Source organism: Nannospalax galili, unplaced genomic scaffold (genome assembly GCF_000622305.1).
Source record: "Nannospalax galili isolate Female #2095 unplaced genomic scaffold, S.galili_v1.0 scaffold383, whole genome shotgun sequence".
Lineage (NCBI taxonomy): Eukaryota > Metazoa > Chordata > Mammalia > Rodentia > Spalacidae > Nannospalax > Nannospalax galili.
In genome coordinates this window covers 1,866,428-1,879,173 of record NW_008351346.1, presented here as the reverse complement: position 1 = coordinate 1,879,173, position 12,746 = coordinate 1,866,428, and the positions used below count along the sequence as shown (strand labels likewise).

At 39.8% G+C, this 12,746-nt stretch overlaps 1 protein-coding gene across 5 annotated transcripts in view; it reads right to left on the bottom strand.

Moving 5' to 3' along the window:
* Pbx1 (PBX homeobox 1) overlaps positions 1-12,746 on the bottom strand; it is a 324,538-nt gene that overhangs the window by 75,382 nt on the left and 236,410 nt on the right. For all 5 annotated transcript variants that reach the window (XM_017801977.2, XM_008848222.3, XM_029553604.1 and 2 more), the window contains 2 exons: positions 5,974-6,109; positions 789-948 (listed from right to left, as the gene is read on the bottom strand). In XM_017801977.2, coding sequence (XP_017657466.1) covers positions 789-948; positions 5,974-6,109 — 296 coding nt within the window. The remainder of the gene's footprint in view (positions 1-788; positions 949-5,973; positions 6,110-12,746) is intronic.

Below are 12,746 nucleotides of genomic sequence, written 5' to 3'. Positions count from 1 at the left end.
CTCAATAAAACCAACCAATAGTATACAAACTAACATTATACCTTATGCATTACTAACATTTTTTTAGCATGGTGGAATTTCAGAACTGATGGTACAAGCCATCCCCTGAAATGTTTTAACACATTAGCCTCAACTCTGAAATTAATGGCACAAAGCACATATGCACTAAAATGACACCTAGAGCCATAGCACGTGATTGATGTCACAACCTGAAAACTGGAATGTGAACAGTCTGAATGAACACCTGGTAGTTTACACAAAGAAAACTAACAAAAGAAAACAAAACAGAATAATATCAGTGAACAATATATAGAAAAGATTATAGCCTGGCTTTGCAGACTAGAATTTGTTAATGAGATCTTTAATAGAATGCACTACATCTGCACAGGATGCATGCTAGCCTATGACCCAGACATTACGTTGTGGGGACAGCAAGATAAATGAGAATGAGACTGTTACATGAGAACCCCAAGGAAGTACCTCTAAGCATCATGTTGAACACTGGAACCTCTGTATTTAAAGGTCTCATCAAAACCAAACAACACACCCCTGTTTTAAGTTAAATAGATGCAATCATGTAAACCTCCAGACATTCACATCTTATGAATGTATTACTTTTTGGATATGAAAGGGGAAAAAAAAATCACAAAGTTCCACTTGATAGCAAGGGATAATTAGATACAAAAATCAACCAATCAAAAACTTTAAGAATTAAAACAAAGTCCCAATGTAGGAAAAACGAATGTACAAATGGAGAACAATCCCCCCAAATCAAAGAAGAAACTAACCCGCTGAGTTGGGAGTGGAGGGTGAGTTAGCTTGGCTTCCATGGGCTGACACATTGGTGGCAGTGACAGCCGTTTTGGCAGCATAAATATTGGCTTCTTCTTGAAATTTACCTATGTTCTTCTTGTACCGGATTCGCTTATTTCCAAACCAGTTTGATACCTAAAGCAGCATAAGAGAAGATGAGCAAGTTACAATTTCATCACTCAGAAAATGTGACAGAAAAAAAAAAAAACAGGCTTATGAAGGAATAATGCAGTAGGGACAGAGAAGTCTTAGTCTAGGCCCGAGTCTTGCAATGTTAATGCAAAGAGCTGATGTAAGAGAGTCAAAAAAACCAACCACATAAAATGAGATTCTCTTACTAGAACTAAAATTTAGCAAGGCACTGGGATAAAAGTTTTCTTATGGAGGACTGACTCACTTAAGCTAGGACTCTTAATTTGGGGCATGTATTTTAAATTTACTTATTTCTTAGTTTATGACACTTATATACACATATTAGGAGAAATGCTTGTTCTTTGTAAATCAATGCTAAAACTGACCTCACACAATCAGAATACATGAACCTTTAAATAGCCACATAAACCCGTATCAACATATGGATGTTTGCATATATAGGTTAATTTCAAATTTTGAGAATCTAAATAACTTTAATATGAACTTCGATTCATAGCTATATTGGGCTTCAGATCTCCAGATCGATATGATTTAATCTAATAGATTTCAATGAATATCTTGTACAAAGCTTGGTCTTATCCACATAAGGAAAAAAAAAAAAAAACTTGACGCACACAACTAATTATTCCTTTGAATTCCAGCCTTTAAATGTTAAGCCAATGAATACAATAAACCTAATTTACTTTCATTTGTGAATTTATTTTCTTCATGTGGCTTACAGCAGCTGTCATGGTTTGATTTGGTATTTCTTCTCCCTTTATTCAAAGACTTTTACCAGACAGAAGAGGAGACACAAGTTTACAAGTCCTGCTTCAGGGAGGAAAGTTTAATAATACCCCATATTCCAGATGTGATTTGGAACTACAGTACTGTGGTTTTTATTTAATTACAAAATAACCTATGAATTTGGTGAGGGAAGGAGAAATTGATCACACATGTAACATACCTCATATATAATTCATATTTAGCCCCCCAACAATGCCAGCTAAAAAAATTCTTGCAGAACTACACTTAATTTTTAAGTGCTAGCTAGCCCTCCAAGGCCTATGGTGGCTTAGAATACAGCAGAAATGCTAAGTCTTTGTTATAAAAATCAAACTGTACCAGTGCAGTATTAATAGACAAGAGAGAAAAATTCAATAACAAAATGCTTTATTTAATGCAAATGCAGGAAAACAGAGTTAAATTGGAGGAGGAAGGATACTTCTGGGTATATCTGAGGACCATGTCACATCTAACTATACTTTGAAATTCAAATTTTTCTTGATGTAAGTTTCACTGTTTGTACGAATCAATCATAATTATTATTGCCTTTTGATTTGTAGGTGGAACAGAGAGAGAGGGAAAGGGTAGGGACATTTTTCAGAGGGGGAAAAAAGAGAGAAAAGATGAAGGTAATTTAGGAGGACTTTCAAGGAAGAAAGGAAATGACCCAAGCCCAGTTGTATGAACTGTATGTGGAAAACAGCAAGAAGGAAGGGGATGGATGGGGGATGTGTTCAGAGAATGACTTCCTGTCTAGATGAGAAGAAAACTGGTCAGGAAGATGTTAGGTCAGCTTAGGCATTTCCTACAATGTCTGCTTGGTGGTACAGTGCATCTAACATTAAATATAGAGTCACTGCTAATGAACACTTAATTGTTATGGACTAAAGACCTAACGTGTGTTAAGTAGTAGGGATGCATATGGATGAGACAGCATGTGTCAGGCAGTACAGGAAGAAAAATGGGTTTTTGTAGGGAGTGTTTGATTCACATCTTAAACATGTTATGTTTCAAGAGATTATGGGCAGAGCCATGGCAAAATCCAGTGGGAAGTAAGATACATGAGTTTAGGATGGAAGCCCCATCTGGATATTCAAATGGAGGGACATTTGTAGCTATGAGTGTGTAGGATGGTGCTTTTCAGAGTTAAGTGTTCACAGATGGCTTGTGGAAGCGATTCTAGGCCCCATTCTCACAGATTCTGAGACAGGGATGATAGAAAACTCAAGAAGTTGACTTTCTTGTAGGTCCCAGGTGATGTGAATGCTGCTGTTGCTTTCTGAGGACCACACTTTGAGTAGAACATAGATAGAAGAAGGGCTCTTTGGGGACATAGGGAAAAGATAGTCACTAGATGCCTTTCAGATGGATGTAGGTGTATGAGCATGTTTTTCTTTAGGGTTAGGGAAAAAGCCAATAGTTTTTTTTTAGCAGATTTCTCAAGAATCTATGACTAAAAGAGAATAAAGTCCACTGAGACTAGAGTGTATACTTATGGAAGGAAGGAAAGAAGGAAAATAGCTGTGGGGGAGGCAGAGTAAATAGAGTTAAAAAGGCTGAGCAGGGATGACCTAGGGGAAGAGAGGAAAACCCAGAGAGAAGAGGATTGGGGAAATCAAGGACATTCGCATGGATCCTGTGAACAGGATTTTAAGAAGAATGGGTGGTTATTGAGCTGGACCCTATAAAATGTAAAAGAAAAAAGTTTTCTCCCCTAGATTTGAGAAACATAGTCAGCTTTAATATTATATCATATGATCCAACCAACTGCGATTGACAGATGGTACAAATAAGATGCCTCAAAAGTAAGGATGAATTTCCTAGAATCCCATAGTTGACGCTTGTCAAAAACAAGCTCCCATCCTACTAGTCTATGAATCATATCGTGGTGTGTGTGTGTGGGTGTGTGTGTGTGTGTGTGTGTGTGTGTGTATGTGTGTATGTGAGATGTGCTGAGGAGGGAATGATGGCATGGACTTGGGATAGCTGGAAGATGGAGAAAGGTGATACAGCATGTAAACAGTCACTTTAGTGAACAAAATATGTGCACCCCGAGTTTCTATGAGGCAAGAGGTAAAGGTTGCTGGAGCAGGCCTGAATCTCCCATTTTGTTACGATCTTGATTGGCTCCAGAAGAGATTTCTGTTTATTTTCTTTGTTTGGCTGTCACTTCCAAATGAATTTGAAAGTTTGAACTGTAAATTTGGGATTCAGTCCATAGACTAGTTTAATTCTACCTTGGAAGTATAGGATTCCATAACTGAAGCCCACCAATATGTGAGCTGGTGGTATGGTCCTGCCTAAAACACTAGGCTCAGATATGGAGCTAGCAGAAAAGGAGCATCATTTCTCTCCCTTCCTCTTTCTTTTCTAAACAAGGGGTCAGATAAAAGGGGTTTAGAAAAAAGTCTAAACACAAAACCACCAGGCTAGGCTATTTGAGTTTTCCTTTCATTGTTGACTGGAAATAAGTTTTAGCTATGTCAAAGAACCACAGAAGACCAAGGTTAAAAAGGCCTATATTCACTGCCTTACCAAATAGATGTTTCCAAGGAGAGTCACTCATGCAAAATCCCCAACAGCCTGTGTGGGTGTTGTGGCTGAGGGGTGGGAGGTGCGACTAATTCAATTGGAAATGGTGAAGTTCTGTATCTTACCAAAGTGGATGTTTCCAAGAAATCTTGCCAAAGAAATCTTATCAAATATATCTTACCAAAATGGAGAGAGATTTAAGAGATCCCTGACAGCACTGTATATAGGGGGGTATACACACACACACACACACACACACACACACACACACACAGAGCAGGGAGGGTGCTGCTAATCCTTTTATTAGAAATACCTTAGATGAAGCTCGATATCCTGACTGAACTTAGTTTGCAGTTTTGCTTAGCTAAACACAGGTTGATGGGATCAGCCCCTTGTAGGGAGTCAATTCAGGAAAATACAGATGCCTAGTTTATATAAAAAGCTGTTTCCTTTGGATAGAATTGGGGTCTTTAACAACGAAGTGGAGATCTTTTTTAAACGTTAAAACCTCTTTTAATTTTATGTCTTATAGAGTTTAAATAAAAAAGAGGGATCACCTATTTACTGTAATTCTGAGTAGCATATTTTAAACCAAATATTTCCATTTAAGTGTTTAAAAAAAAAAAAAAAAAAAAAAAAAAAGCTGTTTCCTTGGAAAAATTCCAAGTAGCATTTCTCCCAAGAGGGGCACTTCTTCTCCATGACTCTTTCCTTCAAGTGTGTTTAGTTCTCTTGCAGGTGATGTAATTCTAACAGAAGCATTCTCTGACCAATCTCTGAATTACCACCACTGTTTGTGACTAGGCGCCAGGGTTGATATCTGGGTTTGGTGTGAGCAGAAATTTGTACAGATATTTTGAGTGGACAAAGTGTGTATGTGTGTGTGTGTGTGTGTGTGTGTGTGTGTGTGTGTGTGTGTGTGTGTGATTCTTGGGGATTAATGCTTACTCGCTTACTTTTTAGGGTTTTAGTTGAACCATTTACCATGGCTGGTTGTATCATATGATATATTAAAACTGCCTCTATTTCTCAAACCTAAGAGTATATACTTTTAAATCTTTTTATCTGGCACAAAAGTCCAATAACACTTCCTATATTAGTATTTGAGACAGCACGTCTATAACTTTTTATACCACGTATCTTTCCAAGTCAGTTGCCTCCTTCCAGTTCCTACATGCTGGAGGAAGGGGGCATGCCAGGACATTTTGGGAAGCCATTCCAATGTAACCACAGTAGCATGCTCAAGTTCCTTCCCTCCACCAGTTAACAGAGTCAGAACATCAAGAGAAGGCATTTATGTCTCTTTTATTTGAAGGCTATCGTGAGTAGTCTTATTCACTGACTCTGAGGGTTCCTGGGTTGGGGAAAAAGTGCTAAGGACCTGGCTGAGTTGGAAGACACAGCAGGGAAGACACAGGTAGCCTTGCAAGTAAGAAATATCCATCCAAAGCAAGCGAGTACCAATGGGCCCCACCTCTGTTTCCATGCTGTATTCCAATTCTTCACTTCCTTTGGTTGATTTCATTCAGATTTTTTTGAGTGACTTACCTGGAAACGATCTTACACATAGTAAGAGCTTACCTTGCCATGTTAAAAGCTTTAACTGATGGAGCTCACAAGGCACAAATATCCAATAAAGGCTTGCAAGACCCTGCCATGAGGCCCCGCTGTGGCCAGACTACAAGCTAGGCCTTTTGAGGGGCTCCTCACCTGGGAGACTGTGATGCCACACTTCTTTGCTAACTCCTCTTTGGCTTCCTCACTGGGGTAAGGGTTGCTGAGATGGGAATAGAAATATTCATTCAGAATTTCTGTGGCTTGCTTGTTGAAATTCCGTCTCTTCCGCCTTCATAAAGAGAAAGGAAAATAATGACAAAGAGGCTCACATGGAATAAACAGGACAAAGACAGAGAGCTTAAGCTAAAGGTGAGTTAGAGGAAATTTGTGAACTGCTAAGTTCCCAAACCGCTAAAATTATCTTTCCAGTGTACACTGGAGAGGGGAATCAAGTGTTCAAAGTGAGAAGATTCTGAACCCTAGACCAGCTGAATACCAGCTGGGTGATTGTGCTGCCTCCCTAAACATCAGCTTCTTCAACTGAGCTCAGAGAAAAAGGACCACACACAGAACGCAGTCAGTACAGTATCTGGTACCAGACAAATGCCAGGACTCAGGGGTTGCATTCCAGGCCTTACCTTCACAGCAATGAATTCAAGTCATCCACTTTTCCCCCAGTGGGGCAGATGTGGCTATTCCAATTCACAGATGAAGAACTGAGTGCAAAGGTTACTCAGCCAATGAGCTGTGGAGCTGAGATACTAGTTCAGGTCTGCCTGGCTGCAAACCCAGTCTCTTCCTTCTATACAAATTGCCTCCTGGCAATTACACAGAGACTCTGCAGCCCCAAGTTAAAAATAAGTTATCATTTTCTCTCTATTCTATCCTCATGCAAATGCATCCAACATTTTAAAAAGCCATCTGGGGAAGAGGGCAGGAAAGTGACTGAAATTAACCCCCTGACTGCTTGACCTCCCTCAAAAAGAGAGAAATGGCATTTCTTTAGCAAGAACAGCTGCTAAATGGTAAAACAAAAGCTCACAGAAATCTTTCTCATACACAGGTTGCCAAAGGGAAGAAGACCATTTTTTTAATAAAAGCATTTTTCTGCCTTTTACAAAAAAGTGCTAATTGAACTAATTTCAAGTGAGAATCACTTTATTGCATCCTCACAGCTAAGGCCTGTGGGTAGTTGGGGGAGTCTCTTAGAGGGCTCTGGGATCTTTGCAGATCTGGTTGGCCCTCCTTGAAGTGGTGAAGCCTTCATTTTTAAATTCATTCTATTAACACTTTTACTTTCTTGCTTTTATCAAAAGCTTTTCCTTATGGGAAAGATTTCTAGAACATCTCGGGTTATGCCAGGATATAGAATTTCCCAATTTAGCCATCCGAAAGCACTGGTGGCCTTGCTAGACAGGAAATTCAGCTAATATTGTATTTTCAGGGTCCCGCTTGGATTAATTAACACAATAAAGTGCCTGATTTTACCGGATGAACACCATCTGTCCACAGGTATCAACCACATCTGTCCAGATTATGCCAAGCCCAAGCCACTCTTCCAAATCATGCTGGGTTTCTGGGTCATCCAGCATCAGAAATTGGACAGATTAGATTTATAAGCACAAAGAAAATGTAGGCATGTACAGAAAACTCTTGCATGACAAAAATTTGGGGAGGATAGCCAAATGGTTAGCATGGTCTCCAGGCTTGAGTTTAGAGAACCTCTGTCTGTTTTACCTATAGACCCCAAAGGTGCTTGCAATTGGGAGAGCCTCTGATCCTTCACCCCATTGTTTGCATTAGCATTACAGTGTATTTTTTGGGAATCTTCCAACCGAACTCAAAGGAAACCTCTCTGGAATGTGTTGGTGGCATGGGGCTGGTGCAGACAGCTGTTCCCCGCTCTCTGTGTCATGATGTGCGATCTTACTTGGTGGTCTCACTTACTCGGATGGACTCGCTTATCACTTCTTTCTATAGCTGTCTTAATCTGTTTCTGAAATCCCATGATCAGGGTTTTTCTAGTTTCAGGAAATGTAGTAAAAATAACCAAAGTCTGCTTGAGCTAACGGAGACACAGCTTTAGTTTGAAATGTGACCAGCTTGGTGAGTTAACATTTGGGATCTCAAGCCCATCAGAAACATTGATCTTTAAGGATCTTCATTTTTAATGTAAGAAATATAGATGCCATTTGACTATTAGTAGACAAATGCAGAATTTTAAAGACAGAGACTTGTCTGGTTATGGCCCTGGGAGATTATTTTTCTAAAGGTGCCAATGGCAATGAGAAGTATAGACTTACATTACTCATTGTGAAATGTATTGCCCCTCCTCCTGCTCCCTCTCTTAAGGGCTTCTGTCCTCCATCACAGCATCCTCTAGGCAGCTTCCAACAAACTATTTCTAAAACCATGATCACCTTTCACCTAAACCAGCTCCATCTTCTTTGATACTCATATTAGTGAATGACCTTATCATAGAAACAGTTCATTGCTGTTGCTTATTCATTCATTCGTTCATTCGTTCTTTAAATATACGAGTGCTTAAGCTGTGCGAGAACCTGGGAGTAACTCTCAACTTTCTTCTTTCTCACCGTCATCTGATGAAGGGCCCCAGAGCAAGGTCTGCCAGTTCTGTCTTTGCACATCTTTCCTTTGTCCCACTTCTGGTGCTACCAGTATTTCTGAATGGTTTCGATGAGCCAGTGTGTACCACGCTGCTGACTGTGGTGGTAGGTTCTGTATGTGTGATAAGGGAATGTTCTATGTGTGTGCTGTCCAATACAGTAGCTGCTGTAACCTGTGGCTCCATGTGGCTGATATGTGGCTAGTGGGATGACAGAATTAATTTTTAAAATAATATTCTAATTTATATTATATATAAAATTTTGAGAAAGGGTCTCTCTGTAGCCCCAGCAGGCCTGAACTTGCTATGCAGACCAAGCTGGCCTTGAACTTACAGAGATTCCCTTCCCTCTTCCTCCCATGTGCTGGGATTAAAGACATGTACCACCACGCCCGGGTCTAATTTTATATTTTAATAAATTTGAATTTAGAGTCAAATGACCAAACTAGACAGTGCATTATTAGATTGATGCTTTCCAGAAGTCATGCTCAAGCAGCCATCATGGAAGGGAGCCCAATTCAGGACATCACAGAAGCAGGGGATGACCAGGAAACCCTGTTTTCTTCTACTCTGTAGGATATCAATATTAATCTTTAAGCAAGAACAGCTCTCTGGTTACTCCATAAAATGGGGATGGTATTTCATATTCTGGCTTTGTTAACCCAGTCTGGAAAGCACAGGGATCAACAGTGGTTCACTTCAGTCTCTTTCAGCTGAACTCATTCTCGGCAAAATCACAATATTAACCTACCTAAACCATGGCTCTCTCTACCTATGCCACTAGGAACTATAAAATGGAATAATATAGAAGTATATATTTATATATTATATCATACATTTATATACATAAACATATTTGCATGCCATATTACATATCTAAATATACAATTTGTTATATATTTATATATTTTATGTAGTTATATATAATACATACAATTTGTATTTATATATTATATCATATATTTATTATGGATAGACCCAATGAAAATAATATATATATATGTGATATAATATAAACATAGGAATTCATATATAGATACCTAGATCACCCATTATATATTGATGTCTAAAACCTGAATCTTTGGAAGGATAAGTCCCTTGACCTGGATCACAGAGATGGTGTTCTAGGTTGTAACCAGAATTTGAATCCAGGGGAATTATAGAACTTAAGTAATATTTTCCCATAATCCTTCCCTAAACACCTGAGGGTTTCTGCAGCTTAAAAGGAGAGATTCGACTTTTCTCCGGGTACTGCTCAGGTTTTTAGTGTGTTTATTCCACTCCTCAGGCCTCATTTCCCACATTTCTACATATACTGTTCAGTGTTTTGGTCAGCCACATCTGATACACTCCTTTATTAAGCAAAGACTCTGGCGACTCTCATGTTTCTCTTCTCTTCACACTGCCCTGAATGTTTCTCTCCCACAGTATTTTCCACAAGTTTACACACGTCTCTTCAATTCGAAAGCAAATTCCTCCAGGGGAGGAGCCATGTCTCACTTATACTTGAAACTGTGTCTAACACACAGAAAGCACTTAGGTAAGTATTGCTAAAGCCAAACGAGATTGTTTGACTTTGCTCATACTATTCCGTCTACTTCACAAACATCCACTCTTCTGAAATTCAGTGATGTCTTTCGTCTCCTGGATCTTTTTCCCTTTGATAGATTTGGTAGATGGTCTCAGGTGTAACATGCAGTTCTACGATTATGTGTAAGAATGTCTGTTCCATGAGATCGTGAGCTATGTGAAGGCAGGATCCAATTTACATATTTTTGTTATCTTTATTATTCAGGTAGCTAAACCACCATCTGGCCCACACCAGGAGCCCAGTTAGATACATAAATAAGTCTGAATATAGTGTCATTTTGCCTACAGCCTACTGGATGTCTTTTCCTTTGCTTTCAGTCCTCTGATAATTCAGGACAAATCTCAAAAGCCTACCTGTACGCACCTGTTTGCATTACTATTGCTAACTTCCACAAAGCTCTACAGGAAGATCATTGGAAAGTTTGCTTCAAAATCACTTCGAGGCTTTAAAAGTTCTCTGTCTCTTACTCTCTTTAAGGGAAACACTATTTGCTGCACTGAACAAACTTACCAAGATGGCAGCACAATGCCTGGTACATAGCACAAGATGATTAACGTATAAATCGGCTTTTTAAGTTCAACTTTCCTGACACACTTTTGTTAATGTAAGGAAAAGAGAAAGGATACAATCTGAGTAGGAAGAATCTGGGTCAAGGGTTTAGCTGAGAAGTACAGTGGGCAGGATTCTAAGGTCCCTGAACCTCGTGAGCATAATACCTTCCCCCTGTGAAATGATTCTGATGGTGACCACAATCAGATTCATCCTTGTGATTAGGTTAAAGCTTTAGTAAGTAGAGTTTCTCTTGGGGGCCATGAGGAAGAAAGCAAGCAGTCTAGTTGTCAATGCTTCTACAGACAGGCAGCCCCCAGGAACCAAAGCTCTCCATGTCCTATGATCACAGGGAACTGAATTCTGCCAGCTGCATGTGTAGGCACAGCTGCTGCAGACATCTTGGCCACAGCTTTGCTGAGGACCTAGCTGAGCTATGCTTAAACCCAAGGCTAACGGAAACTGCAAGATAATAAACCTGTGTGGTTTTAAGCTGCTAAATTTGTGGTAATCTGCTACAGAGCCATAGAAAGCTAATATAGGGCACGCTCTACCACAAAGGAGTAACAGTCAATTCTACATACATATTAGATTACAAAGACTAATCCCATTACTAAATCAGGTCTCCTTTGTGTTTTATTTGTCTTCCATGAAATCTGTTCTGATGAGGCCTTTCCCATCAGATGCACGGTTGATTCAGAGGGGCACATGAACACTGGCAGTGAGTACTTTATGTCTTTATCAGTGAGGGTGGCTTAGCGCTCTCCCCCAATTACTGGAAGGAGGTAAATTTCCTTATCAGAAATTTTGGGTAAACATTTATTTTCAAGATGGGAAAACCATTTACTTTACCCTGGGCTGTCACTTCGGATGATGTTTTGCTGACGAATATATCCACACAATAAAATGAGGTCGCCACTGACAACAGGTTTAGCTGCTTCGGTCTTGAATTTTGGCTCAGATGCAGTGATTCAAAGACTGCAACCAAAGTAAGAAAGAGGCCCTGTCTTGGAGTGATTTTCCTTCTGGTGCCAAATGGAAGAATCTAGGCAGAAGCTGGTGGAAGGGAAATGAACTATGTACGATGCTCAGCTAGTTTTTGTGTCTTTTAGAGTCTGACCTTCAACTGGGCACAGCAGGATTGCTGTGAAGAGAAATCCAGGGAGACAATGGTTCTGCTCTGCCTCTCTCTCCACTTTCTCTCTTGAAAAGAACCCAGTCTAGACCTAACTTTTCTTTTTTGTCAGTGTCTGCCAACATAAATACCAACTCCAGCATTTTAACTAAGCGAGTTACCATGGGGATGTATGTAACACATGCAGTGTGGTGGCGGCTGCAGCTCTGAGGAAAGACCCAGACAGAAGCGTTGCTCGCACTGTGAAAATGACTGAATTAAAGAAGCCAGGCTGGCACACAGAAAGGGTCCTGCTGGAGGGAGATACTACTCACTCTTATTCCACCCCTACAACCGGCTGGGAAACCCATCTTCATTTTTTAAAAGATTTTATTTTTTATTATGTGGATATGTGTGGGGTTGTGTGTGGGCTTGTGCCTGCAGAGGCCAGTGGAGGGCATTGGATTCCCTGGAGCTGGAGTTCCAGGAAGTAGTAAGCTGCCAGATGTGGGTGCTGAGAACTGAACTTGGGTCCTCTGCAAGATCGCTTTGCTGTTTACTACTAAGTCATATCTCCAGCCTCATCATTTTACCTTCTCCTGGCTAGAGGAGTCTACTGGTCCAGAGACATAGCTTGCTTCCTGGTATTCTCATTTTTGTATCTCCTGCAACCCCCAAACACAGTGAATAAAAGGAAGGTGGTGAAAGGTTGCAGGGACTTTAAAATAGGTCCATGAAGAGACCTATTTAAACTGTGTGAGAGACTGCAGGTTGGAGAGCTGGGAAGAATGTCTGAGAAGAGAGAAATCCAGGAGTAGCTGTGATTCTTTCTGTCTGATTGAAAAGGGACAAAACTATAGAACATAAAAGTCTATCCTGACTGTGACATACTAACATTCTGTAATAAAAGGAATATATTGGGATTATTTTTGGGAACTGGGATAGTGATGGCATGTACATTCACAAAAAGTGATTATTTCAAGGTAAACTATAGATTGTAGGCCATACCTGCACTCTGAGAAATATTGTTTTTATTAATAATAATT